The sequence below is a fragment of the Coloeus monedula genome (genome assembly GCF_965178545.1).
Source record: "Coloeus monedula genome assembly, chromosome: 4".
NCBI classification, from domain to species: Eukaryota; Metazoa; Chordata; class Aves; order Passeriformes; family Corvidae; genus Coloeus; species Coloeus monedula.
In genome coordinates this window covers 70,867,999-70,892,837 of record NC_138784.1, presented here as the reverse complement: position 1 = coordinate 70,892,837, position 24,839 = coordinate 70,867,999, and the positions used below count along the sequence as shown (strand labels likewise).

Below are 24,839 nucleotides of genomic sequence, written 5' to 3'. Positions count from 1 at the left end.
TGCTTACTGGACTGAGGCATTTCCCTTTCTGGACTGATGCTTGAATTGCATGTAGTACACAGGCTCCAGAAGAGCTGATTCTTTGGCAACCTGCTTTTTTTCCTGCTCAAGGCCAGCCCTGGAGAAAGAGAGGTGAAAGAGAGTTAACTAAATTTCATAGCTTGTTATTTACTGTTTTCAGTGGATGATTTCAGCCTAGAAATCATTTATCATTTCTTGCAAAAATGATAAATGCAAAGTATTGATGGCCAAAAGCTAGAAGGAAGTTATGGAAGTTGTTTTTAGCTTGCAATCAAAATGAGAAGCTTTGGGCAATCTGGCTTCCTTCTTTTCCTGACCCACCAATATGAGGGCGGTCACAGTGGGAAGCACTAAAGTATTTTTCATGTACTTTGTTTTGTAATAAGTCACCTCAAATAGAAGCTTTTAATCATTCACTCCAACATAGGCTGAGGAGATGCAGATCAACGGTCTTGGCTTCAGTGTTTGGCTTTTTGATTTCAGGATTTCTATGCACACCACTTGCATCATTTTAATGGCAAACTACTTCTTTTTCTGGTACCTCATCATGGTTTAAAAAATTTATTTTGGTTTCTATTTGTACCCTTTTTTCTATTTTGACAAATTACAATTATAGTGTTCAGCTTTATCATTGTATTATAAATGATATAACAACTGCTTGTGAATGCCCATAAGTTTTTATTGTTATGTGTGAATGTTAATAACAACATTGCAGAATGGCACAGAGAAGGTTTAGCAGAATAATGTTTGCATTTCCTCTAGTAAAATATCATACCATAGTACAATTCCTGGATAATAAAGCCATAGATTCTCTTATCTATCTGTGTCATGGTAATGAATCGTGTACAGAGCTTCTAAATAGAAGGTGTATGTTACGTCTCTGATATGGATAGATAGGATCATAGCTCTTCTAGATATTGAAGAGTTATGATTCATCCAATGCCAGAGAAAATGAGTGCCATCCCCAGAAATTCCAGCTCTCGCTTCCCATGATTGAATGGGTATCATGGGCTTCCTGATCACATATTGCAATATGTGTGTACTGAGCAAGCAGCAGGCACAGAGCTGAAATGCAAAGTATTGGAAGTTTGTAGCATTTTTGGGCTTGGAGGGATCAATGTCTGTACCACCTTTTCTATGTGGGAGAATCAGGCTTCACTTATGCATAATGGCATAGCGAATAAACCCATAGGGAATAAACAATATTACAAAGAAAAAATTATATCAAGTCTGATTTAAAAAAAAAAAAAATCCCTTTCCTCCAAGGAAATACACTTTAATTCCTAAATCATTTTCTCCTTTTTCAGCAAATTTTCTGCAGGGTGCTGATATCTAGACCACTGAGTAATGTAAGTTTGGACCTCTGGGATCATCTGCTCCAAACTCTAAATCAAAGCAGATCCAATGAGATTAGGATGCTCAGGGACTTGTCATGCCATCGCACACAAAAATTCCAGGAGAGAAACACCAGATTAATTCTTTTAATTCCCCCTTGTTAGTAATATGTTGTTGTCATACTTTGCTTCTTTGTTTTAGCTTGAGAGGGTATTAATGTGTCTGAATGGGATTAAACATGTATAAATCTTGCAGTGACTGATGATTTAGGAAATAGCTGTTTTCTTCAGCTAGAAGGTTTTACTCCTGAAAAATGCTCGTAGTATTTTTTGAAAGCTTAGTCAAAATCTTAGAGTGAAAATTAGGTAGCAATACATATTTTGCTAAAAATCTATCAAGCATTAATTTCAATCTCTTTAGAAGAACACAAAAACCTCAATGAGAGGCTTAACCAGGAATAAAAGAACAAGTTCAGGCACTTAATGTGTTCAAAATTCCTGCTTATTTTGTTGTGGGATGGCAGGAATGTGGGACAAACGAAAAGCCTCGAGTCTGAAGCAAACCTGATGCAGGAGAGGGGCAAGAGGGCAAGGCGGGAGTAGGATGAGGCATGGGAAACCATGGCACAGCTCCTGCCCTTTTCCATCTCCATTCCCTAGAAAGCCAGAACTGTGACAAAACAACCCAAAACAGCAAAGCCATGGGAGGTTGCACCCTGCCTTTCACCTTTTATCTTCCCTGGCCCACTGCAGGAGGTGGAGAGTTCAGTGTTTGTGTGGTTCTTATCTCCTAGGAAATCTCAGCAGTCAGAAAAACAATCTTAGCTCTTTTAACACTAATGAAAGTTGAAGGCAGTAAACAAAATCATGGAGTAAATCATCCAGTGCTGACATGTCTTTTGGAGCAAAGAGCCTTTCATTCGAAGATGTGAAATAACATTTCCGTCGTGTTTTTGCTCGTCTGATAATTAGAAGTGATTTAGGATGGCAGTGAAGGTACCTCTAATGGGCACCTTGTGGGTCTTAATAAAAGGAAGAATACATTAAATGTAGTGATTTGTGATTGGGCTGATGGGGTTAATATTTTCTTAGAATATAGCTGGCCATTTTTCTTCCAAGTAGCGATGTAATGTAATTATAAGTACCTTAGTAGATGGACTCAATTGCTCCTATCATGAAAATTAATTTCAGGAACATGCTGAGGCTTTCTTTCGTTTCTTCTTTATTTCCTACACTGTGCAGGGGGTAGCAGACACATACAAATGAAATTATGTTTGAGCAGACCTCACAGAGGCCTGGCCAGTTCTTGTGAATGACTGAAATTGAAATCTGTGGGAAAGGGGAGCATTTCTTTTTGCATTCCTTGACATATTTCGCACCTGTAAAACTCCCAGTTTTCTCACATGCTTTTTCAAAGCACTTGACAAAGCTAGACACATATCTCCAAATTATAAGAGGGAAAAATGAAATATGCTGAGTTTTCCCAAAAAGTTTTCTCGGAAGTAACTGAGCTATGATTGCAGCTTTTCCAATAAGTTTAGCCAAGCTTTATAATCAAGCTTCTTCAGCACATGTAAATGTTCTTGCTGTAGTATTTCTAAGCACTCAAATACAAAAATAATATTAATAATGATCTCAATAATAAACTTTTATGTTTTCCATTTTAATGCATGGCAAAATATAACAAAAATTATAACTGGAATTTATAGTCTTGGAATATAAATTTCTAAATTTTTATGCTAAGTGAAAGACTAATATATATAACAATTGCGAAGGTTTGCAAAGAATAAAAGGACAAAAATCTATGCTTAGTTATATTTTGAGCTTTCACAAGTAACTTTAGCCTTGAAGAACTTAATGAAATTCAATCAAATAGGACTCTCAGACATTGCTCTGAAAATATACACAAATATAGAGAGATATCAGCAACACGAAAGTGTTGGATTGCTGCTGTGTGGTTTGAAACCTTAATTACCAATACTCATTAGCAGATATACATCTGACCTATTCGGATTTAAAGCAGCTAAAAATAAGCCTTAAACCCATGGAGGAAGAGAAATTTACAACAGAACAAAGTAGTGCATCTTGATGTGTTTGAAGGCAGTTTGTTGCATGCTTTTAAACTGAAAGCAGACACCCAGGGTTGGGGTTTGTAGGTGTGAAAGTGGGCCTCAATTTGAGCTGATGATGTAAATCCATATTTGTGCAGAATTTCGATTTCAGTTTTACAGACCTTGCATTCTTCAGAGAATTTGCTCTCTGTGCTTCCTAAGTATTAATATTTCCTGTTACTCTTATTGCAGGCTATAAAGTGTTAATGAAAGGAAAAGAAAGTCTGGAAATTCCTTTCCAGAGAGTCATTTGCATGGAGAGGAGGGAGAAACACAAATATACTTGCAAGTCGAGGCAGAACTATGCTGGAGTTCATCATTCCCTTTCCTTTGGTTTTCTGGAGAGGTACTTAATGGTGTTTGAACATGACTGTATAGTGCCATTAATGTAACAATTTTCATTTGTACATTGCAACACCAGAAAGATAATCTCTCTGTTAAGTACTTTTCCTTTATAATCCCTGGAGAGTCAGAACTCTAAAAGCAAATATTGTATTTACCATAGACAGTAAAAAGGGAAGAAATGAGGCTAAAATGCAAAGCAGCAGGGATAAAATAGAGTTCCTTTTGGATGTCTGCAGTGGTGCTATGAATATACATATACTCACTGTTACACTTTTTATATTATCTCTAATTTGAAATAAACAACATGATTACAGATTAGATCAATCATGGCTTCAGTATTTCTGGTTAAAGCAAGAAAAGCCTGGATGTGCTAGCTAACAGTGTAATCGAAGCAGAGATTGTTTCACTGTTGGTGATTTGTTTAAGGATTTTAATTTACAGTAATGAGTGTTCTTCTCTGCATTGTAACCTGGCTCCCCATGTCTCCCTTTGGAAAACAGTCACTGCTTGCATATACCAGTGGAATGATGATGCAAGGCACTAAACAACAAAATAGAGCAGTTGAATGCTGCTGCCTGGCATCTCTTCCAGAACAGAACTGAGTGGCAAAATTGATGCCTCGCTGTCCTTACTTTGATTTGCACAGGAGCTCTGGTGGGAGCTCAGCCACTGTTGGCGACTGGGGGATATGGAAGTGGAGTGTCTTTCAGAATTCATCAAGTAAACAGATAACCAGTTCACTCCAGAGGACAGCTCTGCCTTGGCTACTGGAAGGATTGAATGATAAGATGACTTTTTCCTGCATGTGACTCGTGTGTTTCTTCTTACGAAGTTAAGCAAACGAGCAACATGCAGTGGCAGCTGGAGAATATCACAGGTGCTTGAAAGCAATTTGACAAAAACAGTCAAGAGAAAAGAGATCAACAGTTTACAGCACATTTATTTTTGGGTAACAGTTATTCAGACTGGAAGGGAGCTGTTGGGAATTCAAGCAGTGTTCAAAAATGATAAAACATGGTGCTAGGAACCTGATGTTCAAACACTTTGAAGTTGCTGTCACTTAATCTGGTTTCGGAATCCTGCCCAGAAATGATGCAGTAATAAGGGCCAGTTGCCATGGTTGCCTTTCTTATTGGTGTATTTTTAGTGGAATCATCAGTTTAATGGTGAACAAATGCATTAAATGCAACTAAAAGGTGTATTAAGGACAATTCAAGAGAGAAGTGATAGGAAAAAAACCCTGTGAATACAAATGGAAGTGGAAGAATAGGGGTTAGTATAAAGAAGAAAATTTGGTCAAACTTACAGAAAGTTATTCCAATGTCCAGAAAAATAGCTTTGGTTGCTTTCTTCAGATGGAAAAATGATGGCTTTTCCCTTCAATTTCCTCCAGGGAATGGAAGCCTTCCATGCTTTCAATACACATCTAAGGAGCTTGATAGACTTTCTCTTTGAGGTGTCTGGAAGCCTCAGCCATATGTCACGGTTGTCTTTCTTGTGGGCAGCTCACTTGGTATTGAGAGTAAAAGTCTGTTATTCAGACTATTATTCCTTCAATCCAAAACTGGAGATTTTTGTCTGAATTCAGGGACTCCTGCAATCAACAGAATTTTATTCTTCTTTTCAGGAGGCTGTTAGACTGCCACTGCTTGAAATCCATGCTTAGTTTGCTCATTGATAGTTCAACAGTAATTGTATTTACGGTTCATTTTGCTTGGATGCTCGTGACTCTAATCTTTCCACAGTATCAGTGGTGCAATTCAGGTCTGATGTACGTGTTCATCGTCCTGCTAAATGGAAAATCCCATTGCAGTTATGATTTCTGTCATCTCTGCGAAAGTTAGGAGAAAGGATGTTGTGGATGTTCTGTGGAAAAAGAGTGGGTGGCATGAAGTAGAATTACAGCTGTGACCAAATCCTCAATCTTGTCCACTGTGTAACTGTAATTTAGATGTGAATCTATATACATGAAACATTTAATCATATAGTGTACCTCTGTTTGCTAAAGGAATGAGGTACTGGTTATAGAAACTCCAAGGTGTTGCACAATCCTACTGGGAAGTGTAATAAATGACATGGAAAGCTGAAACAGTCAGACAAATCCAAGTAGCTGCAGTGTTACATAGTTCTGTTTAATTTTTCAATGCGACACTTGGAATGACATCTTTTCTTTTATAAATGCCAAGGAGAAGGATTTTCTTAGAAAGCACTACAGAACAACACAAGTCTTCCATTTCACAGGACTTTGCACCAAGTAGGAATATTAGTTGGCTACTCAGACGGAAGTAGAGCAGATGAGTTAAATCTTCATTTTGTTTCTGTTGAGCTTCAGCAACTGAACTTTAATACGTTTTAATTACATTCCTTACCTGGTTGGTAAGAGGGGCTATATTAAACCACAAATACCTTAACTCTGGGGCTCATTTGTTGCAAAATGAACACCATCTCCTTTAATTCCCTATTTCTCTCCCTCTCTGCTCTTACAATATTTGCCTTGTACTGATTCCCCTTGCTAATTGCAATCCATCCAGCGCTGTATTGGAAAGAAACATTTTAGTTGCATGATTTAATGCTTTTAAGTTGTCTTGGCTTTGCTGACTCATTGGTCAACCTTGAAAAATCAAAGCAGTGCAAGCATTGCAATGCCAGCAGAGGACTAGCAGGTTGCGCAGGGGACTCTGTTACTGATTAGTGTCATTTTTTTTCTGAGTTGAAAGAGCTATTGTGTTTAAGGCCATGAGATTTAGAATTAGGAGTAATTAAAAACCAAGGCTGCTGTCTTTATATTTTTTTAAATATGAAGGGCCCCCAGAGTCTCTGTAGTCATTAGAAAATCCTATTCTCGTGCTAAGCCTGTCCTTATAAGCAGTTCTGTTGTTGGCTTTCCTGAATGTAAAGCGGGATCTTGTAGATGATGAGAGGGGGGAAATATCATAAAGGCAGGGGAGAAGAAAAGTATATGTGTGTGTGTGTGTCTGGGGGGCAGATATTTAGTGGTTGCATGGCTGCTTTGTAATGTGTCCTTAGCAACTGGCTTTCTACTCTAATGGGGAAAAATAGATGGTGGGAAAGCATTCAAGAAAAGTGGGTCACATTTGATCCATGACCTAAAAGGAAAAGTGGGGGAAGGGAATAATCAGCTCAGATCATTAATGAGGTGAAAATTTATCCTTATAAAGCTCATTCATTGCACTGGGAAAAATTGCTGTTCTGGTGTCTTGGCTATGTGATAAAAAAAACAGCTCCCACTCTCTGAAAACACAAAAATTGCTCTGTGGCTTTGTATTAAGAGAGAGGGAAAAAAAACAGAAAAAAGTTGTTTGTTTTAAACACTCTCTGGCAACACAATGATTAGACATGACAGTTTGGCTGTGGGGCCTTCCTTTCAGTTCAGGAAAATGTAGAACAGAGCTGAGCTGTCCTTTCCTAGTAAAAATGAGGTCATTTGTAAAGCTTTGTGTACATTTCTGCAGCACTTGTGGAACAGAGCTCACAAAAACAGCTCTCCTGAAGCCTCATTCCTACCTCCACCAGTGCTCCCATTTTTAAGAAATGCAGGCCCATTGACCACATAAGATGAGGAATCAGAAGCTGTGATTTAGACGAAATGGCTCCTCAAGGATGTATAGTTTTGATTTAGCTGTCAGTGCGCTGCCGTTGCTGACTCCGAGCTTTTACAGCTGCATGTGGCTACGGGGAAGCTCCTTGTAATCTGTTCCTTCTCCATGTGAGCTGTGTATGTGTTCTGAAACAAGCAAAAGTACTCTGTCAGCCCTGATTATTCTCTCTGTTACTTATACAATGTATTGTATATATTATATTTGCTAATCCCTGTTGTTAATAAAAATGCCCCAGGCAATTAAAATTTATTGAATAAGAATTTATTTTAATTTTTATAATAATTAATTTAACAGCTAATACTAATTTTCATACCCAACTATTTTTCTCCTACCAATCAAATGCTATGTAGCTGCTAATATTTCAAGGTAGTTTTAATTAACGTCTCAGCCCTAGTGCAAGTCTATAGAAGAATGCATCATTGAATTAAATAAGAAAGGATAGCAAGGCATCTACTGGATAAATGCCTAGAAAATACAGAGTAATGCGAGATGTGAGCTGGCACATTAGAGTTGCATTCCCTTCTACCTTGAAATTTCAAGGAATACATTCCCATTCTGCCCAGGAAACCCCCCCAAGACTGTCTGACCTTCTAGTAGAGCAGCAACTGTTTCAGCCAACTATATTGATATTCAGTCCAATCATGGAAAGATGGAAGCACAGACAATTAAAGAAGCATTAAAGATCTTGGGCTCATTAATGAAGGTGCTTGGTAGAAACCAGTAAATTAAAAATTCCAGACATTATAGGCTAAGTGAACTCAGACCTGCTGTGTCCCTGTTATGATCCGGCTTAAACCCAGAAAAGCAAAGCAAGCTAAGTCTCTGCACATAAACCGGAAAGAACTTAGAAGGTTCAAAATATCTCCAGAAACGAGATTAAAACCAAACAAGGTTAGATGTTGATGCCAAAAAATTGATGTATTTTATTTAATAGTAGAGAGGCAAAGATAAGGGAAAAGAGAGAAAGAAATGGAAAAAAGAAGTGTGCGTGGGGGGTGGGGGAACAGGGAGAGGTGACAGGGGCTAGGTGGAAGCAGATCACCCATCCGAGGGTCCCAACGATGTCTCGTTGCTCCCCTCCATCTGCTCTGCTGGTGGTGAGGGTCCCTCATCGCTGCCGTGGCCTCGCCACTGCATGGTGCCCACGCCATGCCACGCTGCCACACCACACGCCACCACACTGCCACACGCCGAAGAGTACAGAACTCCGTGGATTAATATACACCTTGGGCCAGGTGGGAACGCCCACGTGTCTTTCTTACAGGGGCCAGCTTGACACACTGTCCCTTGCAACATTGAGGGTCTGCTGCATCATCTCTGGTGCAGGGTCTGGGGACCCCTTTGAGGGGGGCCCCTGTGATGGGCTATGTCACCCCTTCTGCTGTGGATAAGCTTCCTTCCCCCCGGTGAGGATCCCTCAGCTGGGCTCCTCTGCACAGTGGAGGATGGGCAGTCACTGCGCCTCTGACCAGAGGGTTTCCAACACACGCCCAAAGCCTCTCCTCCCTCCACCCTTTGGTCTGTGTGAGCCTGGCAGCTGATAGCCCTGGGGCTGTGGTCCTCATCTTGAAGGTGTTAAGCCTGTGCTTTGTCAATGTCCCCAGTCCTGAGCTGTTACTTTATCTTATCTTCATCAGCAAGCAGTGTCAGGCCTCAGTCAGGGCCCCATTCAGGGTGTGGGAGTCTTCTCTGCAGCTTTTGCAATACAGTTTTTAAAGTCCTTTAAGAAAATGTTTAAGTTGTAAAATATAATATTTCAGTCTCTGACAGTCCCCTTCTCCCCTTTATTTCTTGACTTTCTATTAAGATAGTCTGAGAGTTCCTGTCATGTTTCCTAACATATGAAAATATTAGGAAAAAATCTGGGCTTAAAAATAAAATTGGGTCTGCTACTTAGAAAGCAGGCAGCATTGTTTGGGGCCTCAGAGATGCTCTTGCAATGCAAATAGTAGTAGTGGCTTTGGAAAGTACTTTACTTCTGCTGTATTTCATAATATTCAAACACCGCCTTTAAAAGAAAAATTAGAATTGCATCAAGTTAAAAAAAAATATCATGAAAGGGTTGTTGTTTTTTTCCTTTAATAACATAATGGTTTGGCATTTATGTAGTGGTTTCCTCTGAGTGTTTTAGAATTCTTTGTTGGGATGGGATCATAATTCAAAGGTGAGGGAGATAAACACAGCAAAGGGAAGAGACTTATGAAAGAGTGTGGCTGAGAAACAGGTTTTTTTGTTGCATAGTTCTCTGCTCTGTACCATTAGACACACTTCCCAGCTTTGTTCTTCTATTAGATTTCGTCTCCTCTGAAGGATGGTTATAGCAAGAAAACTGACATGCCTTAAAATAATCTGTGAGTAATACCCCTCTCAATGAATTTGAAATTTCTCGAGTGAAGCTCTGTGCTCGGTGTTGAGAGCTGACCTGCTGCCCAGCTGGTGGCTGCCTATCCTAAGTTATTGTGTGGGCACAGGACACAGATATCCTTCCCTGCCTTAGACCAAAATGAGCACAAATCCACAGCTCTCCAGCGGTGGCAGTCAGAATGAAAATTCAGGCTTCATCGTTTCTTTCTCCATATCTCTTACTTACAGTGACAAGCCCAGCAGGTTCAGCCTTCAAATCATTAAAATAAATGCTCATATTATTAAAATCCCATATTTGATACTTGGATTCCCCTTGGTTTCTTGTATCAGGCAGCTGAGACCTGTGAGCTTCAAGTCTGTATTCTTCCATTGCCAGCATCCTGGTCCCTCCAGCTGCCCTGGGGCAGGTTCTTCCCTTTTTCCATCTGTTGAGAGAAGGTGCCGATGACCATACAGAGAAGGGTTATATGAAAAAACAGTTGGAAAAGGGCTAGAGATCTTAGGGAACCACATGGTGTTACTAATCCTCCAGCTTTCCAAAGACTTGTCATCACAAATAAGAGTTTTCCACTTTCAGGGGCAGGAGGGAAGGAGAAAAAAGAAGGAAAGAAATTAACCCTGTGGTGTGATGACAGAGATTTCTATAAATCACACTGTGTTTCACACTGCTGCTGACAGCCAGCCAAACCTGAGCTGGCCAAGTTTCCACAGGTCGAGCATGTTACAAGGAGCTTAAAAATATATCCACAACTGTTTAACTACCTTTTCTCTTGGACAAGGGTATTGGAGTTAAGAGTCTTTGTATATTATGGGGTAGTCAAAATTATGTGGCTGGTATTTCTGGTTTTTTTCCCCATCTCCTCTTTTCCCATTTCTTCTGTAAAAGTGCCAACAAATCCCTAAGACCTGGGTTCATTTTTGCTTGTGAATAAAACCTCCAGAGCAAATAAATATCCACTGGGATTAGATTTTGTCCAAAGACTACATTTTAGAAGTTATCTCAACCTTTTAATTTTTTCCTACTGCAATTATTTATGATGACCTTAAAAACATGGACTTTTGGCAACTTTTCAAGCTGTATTCTCCTTTCCATTTGGCAAAACAGTTCAGAATGGCAGCTCTCGTTTTTTTCCATGTTTTCCCAATGCTGCATTTGCACAGAGTGCCCTTCAAACTCACAATTAAAAGGTCTTTGAAGTCAAATGTGTCCCCACAAATGACTGCCATATGACTTGGGAAGTCTGTGTACATGTGTGTGCTAGGGTGTATTTTTGTTAGGATTTTTCAGGGTATGTTTATTAGGAAAATTTAAACCAGTTTTTCTCATTTTGTTTGTTTGAATGATGCCTTTAAGGGGGGAGTTGCTCCTTTCCTAATTATGTGTAGTTGTTTATTTTCTTGTGAGCTTCAAAAGAACAGCACAACCGGCAGAGCAAAACATCTTATTTGCTATAATAGAGAAAAAATAAGGGACTAAATTAAATCTTAAACTATAATGAGGGTTTACTTTAAAAGCTCAGATTTGTTGTTGACTACTTGTCTGCTGGTGCTACTGACCTCTTGTATAGCAGGTCTCTCTTTGGATGTAAAAGTAAAACTGTTTGTAACCCAAAATACAAAGGAAAATGAATCCTTTGAAGATGCTAGAAAACACATTGCAATGGAATTTAGAAATTTCAATAAGTGAGAAATTAAGACAAATTGGCCTGTTTTGCAGTGCATACAATGCGTTCCACACGGCACACGTTTGGTTTTCTTCATTAAAAATTGCTCAGTATTCTGCCTTCACATGCAGTTTCTTTTCTTTAATTTACATATTGTGGTTGCATGTCTGGTGGGAGCTGGTTCTGCCACCATTTGACCCTGGCAGGAGCGTGTAAGTCTTGCCCATCTGAAGCTGAAGCCAGACTCAAGTTTTACTTATTATTCTGTCTTCCACGAAGCTGGCAGGGATATTTGTGCTGCTACATAGAATCAACTACCACTAGATGTTTTAGATGTTTTCCCCCTCCCCCAGAAAGCACTAGAGTGAGTTATAAGTATACTGAAAACTCACCAGGGAAAATCACTTTCTAACTATTGACATTTTAGTAGCAATCTAATGAGGTACTTAGATTTTTCTCATTTGTTATATTGAGGAGCAGTTAGAAAAGAGTCAGAAAAAGGGAAACTTCTGGATTTTTTTAGGTTTCCTTGTAATACAACTTAGAAAAAAACCCCTCTATTGATTTTGTATTTGTCCAGCAATCTGATCAGAGCTGAGATCTCCTCTGCAGAAAGACAGGGCACTTCTACAACTCCCTTTTCTGCCCCCTAAAACTTGTCTGGATAAAGATTACTTCTCCCTGAAGACCTGGGAAGTGTTTTTCAGACAACATTCATGTTTTCCTTTACTAAATAAGCAGAATTTAGACGAGGTAGGAGGAGCAGAGGTGTTTTGAGGAGAGGAAGGGAAAAAGAGCAAAACAACTCTGCCTGCAGTCCCGCTTCCCTTGCTATATTTTTCATTGAAATGGCAAAGTCAGCTTGTTTCCTGCCCTACATACAGATTTTTGGTTGAGCTACAGCTTCATCAGGTTATACTTCCCAGTTACATTTGAGAGTTTCCCCACAGTTCCTGAAGTTTTTCCTGCCCACATGCTTTAACATCAAGCCTTTGGAGGGATACAGATTTTCTTCTTTGCTTGTATGTTTAAGATTTCACCTTGCTCTGCTGCTGAACCAAGCCTGATCCTGATTTTCAGTTTCATCATTTAATCTGTAGCCCCTCTAACACTCTTCTAATACCAGAACCTTTTTTTCAAAGATGGAGGAGGAGGAGATGAGAGGATTGACACTACCTGAAAGAGTTACACAGGCAGGCAAGGGACTACAATTCCCAAGGCCAAATAGTGGGATGAGAAGAGAGAGGACCAACCTCTAGCACCTCTTGGTTGTCCAGACAGAGGCAATACTGCCTCATGAATACGCAGTGAATATCTTAGCACATTTTATCCACCTGAAAAAATTTCTGTGTCATTCTCTGGGGTAGGATTGCCCCACTCCTGCCCTACTCCTGGCCTCTGATAGACTGCCAAAATGAACCCTCAAGTACAGGAGTAGCCAAACTCTTTTGCCTTCCCTTGGCAGGGCACAAGTCCACCCTGGCCAAATGAAGAGCTTGACTCGTTGAAATAAAGCAGGATGAGCTGCATTTCCTTCTGTTCTGCAGAAATCCTCTTTGACCTCCAGTTCACCAAAACCTTTCCATCTGTCAGAAGAAAAAAGTTGGCTACAGCCCTTCAGAGATGACTGGCAGCTTCTCCAGCTTTTACAGGCTTGGTTAACACAGAAGCAGATCAAGACCACACCACGCTGTCATCTGAAGTGCTCACGGCTGTTGCCCCAGTTAAACTCATCATGCATCAAGATGTGGTGGAGCAGCCACCCCGCTCTGAGCACGAGTGACACCCGAGAGCTCTGGAGGCCGTGCTGGTCTGTGCGCTATTCGTGTTTCCACTGAGGTCGGCATCTTTCTAACAGCCCACTGCAGCTGTATTTGCGCATTATGAAATCGCAGCTTCAAAGTGCCTGGTGAAGCAGATCCTTGCAGCCCCTCGCTGTAAGGAAACAAGAGTCACACCATGCAGTAATATGTCTGCGTGTGTCAGCAAAGTGCCTTTTCAGCCTGATAGCTGAGTGCAAAAATTTCAAGAGGAATCAGGAAATTAAATTTCGAATACACATCTCTTCTGTTTGTTAGGGATTCATCCTTTCACATAGATGCGACGTTCCATTGTGTGTCTTGTATCATCTATATACACAATTTCATTTTAATTTTTTAATATTGTCTTTCCCTGTTGTTGGGATTTTTTTTTCTCTCTTTTTCTGGACAGGTTATACATATGCTAATAGAAATATGCCTATTATTTGAAGCATAGTTCTGCTTGTCAATGAAGCTTCATTAACACTGTTATCACTGCCTGACATTTATCTTATAATTTTCCAGAGTTGACTGTTACATCTCCATGGAAACCCAAATTGCAATTGAAACAAGTGCGATAATAAAGGCATCCACAGAGGATTGACAGTATGCAAGTCCACAGTGTTTGCAGGCTACATTTGTTTATAGTTCCTTAGATAAATCCCTTGCAGTGAAGATTTTTATTACCTGTTTCCTATCTTTCCTTGACTACTGCTTATTGCACTGTTTAAAGTAACTCTTTTTTTTATTTTGCTTTTTAATTAGAGCAATAAATTTTATTGGGCTCAGCAAGGAAGGCACTGAAGATGTAAATTCTGAAGTGATTTTTCTGGAATGAAATATGAAGTTTATTATATATGAATTTGGCACTGTATAGTCTTAGGCATTCTTATGTTGATTTGCTGGGGTTTTTTTAAGGAGCCAAAACTTGGGATCATGGACTCTTTTGATTTGCTGACTCTTGCAATATGCAAGAAGGATCTCTTTTTTTCTGTACCTAAGGACTTGAGCTCTCTTAAGTTCGTGACTTTAAATCAATTTAGATGGTGCCTCAAAGCAAAGAGTCATGAAACTGGAGTGGGTCCAGAGTGAATTAATCTGAAATTAATTTGATTTTGAAAGGCTCCATCTGGCTGTGTTTGGAAGAGGCATTTAGACAGATATATAAACAAATGATCATCTGTATTCTATATGCCAGATGTGGCGTCAAAAAAATGAAGAAATTATTTTAAAAAAAAGAATCAGCTGAGGGGGATTTTGCTATAATGATGCTCAACTTGTTGAAATCACAATTGCATCACACTTTGGACAATGATCTTTTCTTATATTCAGATTTGTAAAAGGGGAGAGCATGGCTGAGCTTGATAGAATTTTTTGTTTTAAGGAAGAAAATTGAATGTCACAGCTTGCTCTAATGGTCTATTTGAGATCTAAGCAAAACTGGCTAAACAAAATTGGCTGTGCCCTTAACACAAGCAGGGCTGTGATCTTCCATTCCCTTTTTAAGGAAACTATTCAGGTAAAGCAGCCACGGGCCTCCATCTCTTTGGACAGGGCTCTTGGGTCCATGAAAATCATTCCCTGCACTTTGTAGAGCTCAGCTGGAACCAGGCCTGAGTATGTGTGTACGTACACACAAGTGCCAGTCTTGAAAAACACTGGACTGTAAATGACTTCTTGCAATAATCAGTTGATATTAGCACACAGAAATGGCTTCATTTCAAAACAAATATTTGGAGAACATGTTTCCTATGCCCTCCATCTCGACTCCAGGACAGAGTTTGCCATGAACTAGATAAGACCTTGCAAATTTCATAAGAACTTGCAGAAAATTGCCAGCCTGGCTACAAAACTTGGTGAAATACTCATGTCAGTAATTATGAAGTAAAAGAAAAAAAATACTTTGAAACCGTCATTGCTATCTTTGAAGTTTTTTGGAGGGCAAAGAAAGAAGGGAATTGAGTAACAACTTTGTAAATTTGGAGCAGTAAGTGTTTGGAATGGGGAGAGAGAGACTGAGGTTGTTGACAAGAAAACAGATGGTCCTACATGTCCTGAATTTTAAAAGCCTGGTACTATTCTAATTCAGTTGTTGACATGTCACCAATACATAAGCATTTGGGTGTAATCAAATACCGTTGTGATTTTTAAAAAAATAATACTGATAAATGTTTCCTGCCATGCAGAAAGAAGAAGAGTGCTTCATTGCAAATGTGTGTAATCAGCAAGGCAAGGCATTAATAATCCACACCATTAATACTGAGTAGTCAGCTACTCCAGGCTCAACTTCATGTGAAAAAGTGCATCAATCCATGCTCCAAAACTATAATGGAATTGTTCAGGTGCATAAGCTCGCTCTCATGTTACTGTCCAGCTTACAGTGATGCAGAGAGAAAAAAACCCTTTTCAATTAGAGCCCCTTTTAGACAGAGCACAAATATTAATGCCTCAAAGAGATTACAAATGAGAAAGTTGCTGAGGAGCACAAGAAGAGTGGAACAGTAAGTTGCAGTAGTCACCATAAGAGAGGTTAGTTTAGACACAGACAAATTATAAATCAGAAGCCTTTGTTAATCCTAAACTCTCCAGGTCAAAACCAGATGTGCAGGTGCCCATTTTGGAGTTGGTCAACAGAAAACAGATATTTAAAAGTCATGACTTAGGTATTTGTTGGACTTTTCACTGGGCATATGGTGATAGAACAAGGGGCAGTGGAGTTAAACTGAGAGAGGGCCGGTTTAGTTAGGTATAAGGAAAAAATTCTTCATTGTGAGGGTGTTGAGGCACTGGCAGAGGTTGCCCAGTGAAGCTGTGGATGTCCCATCACTGGAGGTGTTCAAGAAAAGGCAGGATGGGGCTTAGAGCAACCTGGTCTAGTGGAAGGTACCCCTGCCCGTGGCAGGGGAGTTGGAGTAGATGGTCTTTAAGGTCTTTTCCAACCAAAACCATTCTGTGATTTTCTGTCCTGACTTTCATGGGACTTTCCTTAGAAATGCACTTACCTTTCGCCTGATGAAGATAGACCCAATCTTGTTTAGGCATTTAATGTACAGAACAAATTCTGCCCAGAAAGCAAAAATGAATTATTGGGTGATTGCCTAAGCTGAGCTTTATGTTGCAGAACATTATTTTTTAGCAGACCTCATCATACCTTGAATTAATTATATCCCAAAGCCTAGAGCAGCCTGGAAGAACAAAGGTTGGGGCTTACACAGGCTCTTATTTTATATCTTCAAGTACTTACTTTTAGTCATTCTTATCATGTGTCCCAGAAATTTGTGATTCTTGTCTGTACTTGAATAAGAGGGGAAACAAATTCAAAGCAGTTAGGGTGGGGTGGCTTTGACTTTCTTCAGCCATTGAAGGGCAGGCATCTTTCACTGGCTGTTGAGCTTCTACTAGTTTCAGTTTAGTAAAATCTATAGGCCACTGTAGGCGAATCCTTAAAGGTACTGAAAATAGGCCACTGTAAGTTTTATCAGCATAAACAAAAAGATGCTGCCCAGTTCAGACGTGTACAGATGGTGTGTTTAATTGTTTGCTTCCGCTATTAGATGAACTAGCAGTGGTATTTAATTGGTTTCCAAAATAGAAGACTCTAAAAAACAAACCTCTTCCCCTCCCTGTTTGCTTTCACTTCTGTGCTCGTTCACTCTTGTTTACATATATTTTAACTCGTATGAGTTGCTCCACTCACAGCACACACACATCATTAAGCACTACTGCATGTTCTAAAAAATAATATGCATGATAAAAAATAAAAAATAGGTCCATACAGCAGCAGTAAGAGTTGAGATAGTCTGAAACATGCAGGACTCTTTTTTTTCTTAAGGTGTGTTTGCATGTAAGGGGGATTTTTTTGACGGTGTGATATAACAGATGTACAAAGCTTTTGCAAAGTTGCTTGACTCTATGGTTTCAGGAAGAATTACTAACAGCAGGAGATTAGAATAACTTCTTTTGGTAGGTTTAAACATGTACACAAGGAGTATCCAGGGTTTAGGCTGAAACCCCTGCCTTAAATCAAACTGGTTTGTAATAGAGGCAGTGCAGGAACACAGGCTGAACACCTGAAGAGCCACCCACCTCTGGAGGTGAATATTTAACTTTGGTGAGAAGAACTCTGTGGGCTAATTTTAGGAAGTCTAGAAGCCTTTAAGCACAAAGGAGTGTATGTGCACCTCCAGCTGAAAAGGGAACTGCATTTTAATGCAGCTCTTACTATGATTTCCTTTTGTATCCTTGATTTCTTTCTGTGATACTGGTGAGGAATCTGCATCTATACCTCTAAGAAATAACATGTTTTATCTCAGGTGGGTTCAGCTCCCTTCTGATGTTTCTCTAGTCTGTATTTTGTTCAGTACTTTTTCCAATTCATATTGCCCTTAGTATCATGCAGTCTGACCTATATGCTTGAAAGGCAACTTCCCTCTGCTGCTCCTTCTCCCAGCCCAAATTTATTACCCACCAAAATATCTTCAAGGTAGGAATTTTCTTTTTCCCTCAGATTCTCAGACCTTTTTTCCTCTGGGGTAAAATGATGCCTCCTTATCTTACCTAAGATTTGCATTTGAAGTGTTAAAGTGATCACATGTACTAAATTTGGAATTAATCGGAAAACAAGTATTCCCTATACTAACAGTGGTTTACTATGGTTTGTATGATCTACTACATGGCGAGAGTTAGCAAAGCTGAGCTACAAGAAATCACTGATTTCACCAGAAAAATGACTGTAAATTTTGAATTATCAAGGCAGTAAAAAGTAGCTCATTGTCTTAAGAAAAATTACATGTTTAGAGATAATTTCTGTCAATGTGGAGGCAACACAGGGAAAAACATCTTTGCATTTACCACTGAGTGCTTACACGAGCACTTGAGTATTATTAACTACCGAGAAGAATGAAATCTGAGCATTGCATGTCAGGTATTGAAGCCATCAGGATTTTCATGTAGTTCATGTGTGTGTGAGTGCAAGTGTGGTTGCTCTCTGCTGGGTGGATGAAGAATTGCTCATCTCTTTGTTAAAGTCTTTATGGGGCTGTGAGATGGACTGCAAGTCTTACAGCTGCTCAGTTGTTAGCCCTGCTGATGGGTGCAGGGAAGCCTGGTGATAATTATTTTGTAGACTTTACTGCCTACATAGGACTGAACATCCTGAGTTTTTTTTTCATTGGGCATGATTTCAGGGTCATTTAACAATTGCTGTTTAGGATATGTGTTACTTAATAATAATTATAAGTGTTATTAGAGTCTAATAGTTCTGCCAAAAACTGTTGTTGACAGCACACTACAGCAGAAGCAGTTAATGATTTTTGAAACATCATCTTTCCTTTGAGCTGCTTTTGAGCAAGTGTTCTGCGAAAATGCTGATGGGCCAGAAAGCATCTGGAGATGACTTTTTTCCCCCAAAACACAGAGACCTGGTCATTTACGGCTTAAAAATGTTGCACAGCTTCTTTTTCTATTTGTCAGAGGTTCTGGCCCTTATTTTGCTGGCCAAAATCCAATGTAGGTAATTACCTTCTGTGTCTATAAATTGCAACCCCCTGCAGTTTTCAATTGTGTACGGTATTGTTCTATCCTTCCTGGCTGAAATTGTTGTGTGATAATGCTCCATGTCATTAAACAGCTACCGTCTGTCACCTTACGATGAAGTCATTCCTCTCTAAACAATGAGTTTATAAAGCCCTTTTGGGTCCTTCCAGATAAAATTTGCTCATAAACCAGCAATTATGATCTTTGGAGTACAGTAAGATGATGCTTGGCTGTGTCTCTTGACAGCAGTCAGAAGCCTTCAAACGGGTGTTGTCCCTTTTGTCAGCTTGTGTGATATCCTGGCAGTGATGCCACGGCTCAGATGTAAATACTTCATTACTATAAAACCTTGGTGCCTGTAGATACCTCTGCACTGGGTTGGATTTAGTTGTCATTACATTTGGAACTCGTTTGTTATCATGTTCTTGTTCTGTTGGCTCTTAGAGGGAACTCGAATGTCTTATACTATGGAACATGAAAAAGGCAAATCCCCAGCAAAATGGTAAAACCACAATAACAGGGTGAGGATTGCAATATAAATTAACCAAAAAAGAACAGTATGAAGGTTCTGGGTAGGGTTAAAAATAGATTTGAAAACAGGTCTCATGTAACTCCGTTTGGTCCCCATTAACAGCTGTTTTTCAGCACCTGACTTGACACTGGGATCATTAATGGAAATGAACGTGGATTAATGCCAAAGCTCTTAATGGGGATGAATTTAAGAGAGTCTGTTTTTATTCAGATGCTATTTTGGAAGGCTACCTCTCTGTCCTCAGTGGTCAGTTCACTTTTAGCAGTCCTGCAGTAATTAAAGATATGAATGGGGAAGACCGAGAGGGCATCTACTACGTTTTTCCGGTGCTCCTGCTGAAACAGCAGGGATATTAAAACAATCTCTGGCTTCTCAAGAGTGGCCCTGTCAGCTTGCTGAAATGATGGAATGGTAGTTAGGTTATTAGAAGAAAAATTGGCACAAACTGAGAGAGAGAATGCTCTGGCAGCAACCACAAGCAGCCAGCAACTCAGTGTCTTAATCTCTGCCCTCAGGCTGCTCTCTGTGATACAGATGACACCTTGTCAGTGAAGATGATGTGCTGGGTCACCCCTGAGTCCAGTGGGCTAAATTGGCCATGGAGGGAAGGATTGCTACAGTGTAGAGCCAGCAAGCCAAATAATCTAATTTTTTCTCTTTTTTTTTTTTTTTTAATGTATGTCATCATTTGGGTACTGACAGTAAGTGCCAAGGGATCCCATTCTCATTAGTGTCCCCTAGACACAGCTATCTCTGTACACTTGTGCTTTCAAGAAATAGTCCTAAGCTTTCACAAGAATTGCTTTGCTTCCTTCTGGAAGGTTTTACATGTAGTTTCTCTTTTGTCTTATAACTTCTTGGGTACAGGAGAAGGGGAGATGAGGGAAGGAAGAAGCCACTTCCTCTGAGAGCCACTGTGTTGGCAAAGAGAAATTAGTAAAAACCCTACAGCTGTTAGCAGCCAAGAGGTCTTAGTGCAGAGCAGTAATGTCCACTGGGTGAAGATGAAAGCTGGGAGAAGATAACAGAATTCATCTTTAGCAGAGATCATTTACAAAGGATCAAGACTATTTGGCTTAATTTTGTATGGAACCAGCAAGCTCTGTGACTACTGAACCATCAGGCAGGTATGGTGTATAGTTTTGTTCCTCAGTGGAGCCTTCAAGTACACTGCAGGGATCAGATCCATAAAATCTATACAATAGGTGGTTTTTCCCCATTGTTATCTCTCTGCTGTTTTATTCACTTGTTCATTTTGTCTGTACCAGCTCTAGTCCTACTCCAGCTGCCAAAGCTGGGTGAGGATACTACTGCAAGTGTCGCTGCTGCAACAGTGTTCATGGGCTCCTCAAAATCCCAGCAAGTGAGATTTGGATTCCCCCTATGAGGTGTCTGAGAGCCTTAGTTTGCACTGAAATCAAAGGAAATACAATTTAGGAAGGAGCCCAGCTGTGTTTGCAGTTGTCTGTCAAACCCCCAAAATGTTGGCAGCTCAGTCAAGTCCCTACTATGTGGTAGAAAAGTATTATAAAGAAAAGCCTAAATTATGCTTGGTTTTTCCCTAACTCTGCAGGAGTTAGTGGATTGATAGAGCTGTCAATGGACAGTGGAATTTAGTCTGGAGAAGTTTTAATGACTTACTCAAGTTAATGCAGGCAGTGAGTGACAAAACCTGTCCCCTGGAGCTTTGCATCATAGTTTATGGTACCTATGCCTTGAGTTAGAGCCTTCAACCAACTTCAGCCAATAAAGCATTTAAAGAATATGATCAATGTAATTCAACTTTGGTCCCAAACAAAGTAAAGAAAGGGCTTAAACATTTTCTGAATTTAGAAGAGAGCTTGGCCTATGCCTAAACCTTTAGCTCAAAGAACTTGATGTTAATGGGGCCATTAACCTGAGAAAACAGGTATTAGTGTTTGGCTTTGTGGTTTCCTAAAAAATTGGCTGATTAGCAATGGAAATTGTGGGGCTCTTGGTTGTAAAGGTGATTTTGGTAAAGGAAAAAACAAAGGAATAAACTTGTTATTCTTTATTAAGCATGACCCTAGCTGTAATTTTGGGCTAAAGTAGCAATTGTGTATGGATTTCTTAAAGAAGGGCTCCAACAGAGAGAACAGATGAAGGGTATAATTTAAAACTGAACTCAATACATTTTCTCAATGCAAACAACACAGAGAATAAATGAAGTGAAAAGTCAAGCCAATTTCTGAAAGAAAAAAGTTGACCAAGCTCAGGGCAGAGCTGGGAGCTTAACTAAACTAATACCTTTTCTTTCAAAATAATGTGTAAGCTTTTTCTCCAGTTATTTTAAGCTATGGGTCAGGGATTTTTCAACCTCCCTACTAGGGAGGTTGTTTGACAGATTGGGTTTTAGGTAAAGGAATAGGAATTGCAAAGAAATAATGGAGTGATTTTCGAGAGGTTTAAGTGTCACGTAGGTGCCTACTGCTCCGTGAAAGTCTTGAAAGTTGTTCCCATGGAGTATCACTCGAGTCAGTCATGGTTTTTCTGTTTCTTGGCAATTTTAAGGAGGTGGTTGTTTGGATGGTTGGCTTGGTTTGGCTTAAGTGTTGTCTTTGTATGGAGCTGCAGTTTCTAAGTCACAATTTCTGCAGTTGTACTTGTGACCTGTAGAACTTATTCATAATGAAGAGCATTTGCAAGACAAGATATTTGTACATGAAATGTAATGTAAAAGTTTGGACCAAATCTTAGAGTCTCTTCCTCAGGCAAGATTCCCGCTAGAATAGATAGGAATTTTAGCTATTTATGAGTGTGATAAATGCTGTTGTCTGCTGATCTGTGTTGAAAGCACTTCACAAGGGATGATCAAACTTCTTGCTGGTGGTGTAAAATGTGCCTTTAATACAACTTTCTCCTTCCTGCCTGTAAGCAGGGAAAGTGCTAAAGTTAATACGGGCATATTAATGTGTTTAGGTGAATTATGCTTTCAAGGAGATGAAACACATGAAACTAAATAATTTGTCCTCACACAGGTTATAGCCGTGAGACAGGGGAATTGCACAGGGTTGTTTTCTTCTCGCCACTCTTAGATTTTTTTTTCACATGTAAAATATGATTTTCATCTGGTTGTGCAGATTCTGAGCTCTTCCAAGTCCTCCGGTGGGCATTCACTCCTGAACAATCATCAAACGGAGAAATTCTAATTAAAGCCAAGTTTTTTGAAAGTGGCAGGTGGCTCTGAAATGCCTGAATTCTGCCATGATCAGCTTCTGACATTGCTGCATACAGGCCATTTGCCCCCTCTCCCTGGTGGAAAGGTGGGGGGATGCTGGAAAATTCATGCATCATTAGTGTTCTTTCTTGAAACTGAAGCATCCAAAAATCATCAGCATTTATGGAATTTCTAGCGAAGTAATTAGTTGGAACTACTGTCCTTAATTATCAATAATGCAAGGAGGGGAGCAGGGGGGCAAAGGGAGTGATGTATTTTCACTTTTGTTCAGTATTTAAAATTATTTATTTTCTGTGTAAGAGTACAAATCCTCCTAAACTGTGATCTATCATTTGTCTCCCAGATCAGATTATTTTTTGTTCCAAAGTTCTTTTCCCCTGGAAAAGTGTGGTTGTTTTGAACTTGGATGTAGGATGTACATCTGGAGATCAGATAGACTAAGAATTTACAGGGGGTGAAAGTGTTCAAAAATTTGATCTCCTTTTGCAGGGGAAAAAACTTTCTGAAGCAGCATTTTCATTTCCACAACGAAGTAGGCAGTTTTGCCACTGCCATCTCTTTTTGAATTTTGCTTTTTTTATGGCAGCAATAAACAATGTGCTTTAAACTGAGTCTCTCCAGACTGCTTTTCCCTTTTAAAGAGCGTAGGCAACTAATCGGCAGCAACCAGCCACATAGCTGGAGTGTTTTCCATTCTAGGCAATATCATACTAATTTGATGCACACATGGATGCTTCACACAATCTGCAGATTCATCGCTGGCATCTTGCTTTAGTCATCTGACAGATTGCCAAGTGTTTCATACTCCTTTCATGTGACTTTATTACAAAACACACACACATAGACACACGCACTGCCTTGTTTCTGCCAGTAGCCAGTTTAGTGAGAATTCACTGCAGTTCTGTTTACAACAGCCATGGAGAGAAATCTGCACTTATTTGCCACTATCCTCTGCTTTAAAATGCAGAAGTCCCGGGTTGTGTTGTGCCGCTCTCATCTTATATAATGACATTAAGCAGCAGCCTGCAGAGAAAACCAGACTCAATGAAAAATGTAATAGCATTGTTTTTTGTTCGTAATACTTATGCTATTAATTAAATACTGATTTTTTTTTTTCTGCTTTGTGCCAATTGACATCATCTTCTGCATCTAGTGCACATGAAAACTGCGTAGTCTCCTAACTTGCCTTCTCTTTTTAATCTTCTTTTCCACTTTCTAGTAACGGCACAGCTAACAAGATGAATGGAGCTTTGGATCATTCAGACCAACCAGACCCAGATGCCATTAAGATGTTTGTTGGACAGATTCCCCGTTCGTGGTCAGAAAAAGAGTTAAAAGAACTTTTTGAGCCTTATGGAGCTGTCTACCAGATTAATGTTCTCCGAGACAGAAGTCAGAACCCTCCCCAAAGTAAAGGTACAGTAGTTATGCTCTCTTTGCTTTCAGTTTGTTTGTTTTCCCGATTATCTTGCTTGCCTTCAGCATTTCCAAAGAGGTTTGCATCTGGGCTCTCTGTTTTGTAGTATGCTGTGTTTAGTTATGCAGCAGTCCTAAGAGGAAAGGACTCCTGAATCCTATCGGATATTGCCTTACTCCTCTTCTTAAATTGAAGTTTAATTGTCTGTTTTCTGGAAGCATGCATTCCAACTGTGCAAAAAATAACAAAATATCACTCTCCTTGTTTAAATTATCATTGCCAAGAAATGTGGAAATCTGAGCATTTTCTTCCCAGGATTAACTCATGAAAAATATAATTTTCTATTTCCTTTCGTTTCCTCTCTTTGCACCCCAGGTGGGAATTATTTTAAGGGTACAAAGGGGAAAAATGATAGTGGTGGGTTCTTGCCACATCATTGCTCCAGCAGCAATAAAAATTACAGTCACCCTGCTCTTTTTCCAAAATTTTTTCTGCAGTCATATTAAAGGATTGGGGTTTGGCACTGATACTGTTCTAAATGAAAGGGTTCGTTTTCCTACCTGCATTTCCTCTATACACATCTAAAGTATTTGTCCCTAATTATATTGCTTCCTTTCACTACCTATATCTGTGCTTATTTAAGTATGGGAGAGTTTTGTGTATTATAGCTGTTTAAGTGTGATACGTGTTTACATGTAAACTGAAAGTGAGTGTTTTGTTTCACAGAATGCATTTTTCTCCCTACCTAGCTGTGTGTTTTCATTCAGGTTTGGTACATGAGAGCATTGCTACCGTTAAAAATGATTAGCATAGCTCAGAGGCAGACCTGGATGTGCATGTGTGTGCCTGGCTGTAAGGTTGCTAGACAGTTGCTCCTTCATACTGCACTCCTGCCACT

At 39.6% G+C, this 24,839-nt stretch overlaps 1 protein-coding gene across 6 annotated transcripts in view; it reads left to right on the top strand.

The window, feature by feature from the left end:
* CELF2 (CUGBP Elav-like family member 2) overlaps positions 1–24,839 on the top strand; it is a 378,834-nt gene that overhangs the window by 220,876 nt on the left and 133,119 nt on the right. For all 6 annotated transcript variants that reach the window (XM_082279909.1, XM_082279906.1, XM_082279907.1 and 3 more), the window contains one exon: positions 23,744–23,940. In XM_082279909.1, coding sequence (XP_082136035.1) covers positions 23,744–23,940 — 197 coding nt within the window. The remainder of the gene's footprint in view (positions 1–23,743; positions 23,941–24,839) is intronic.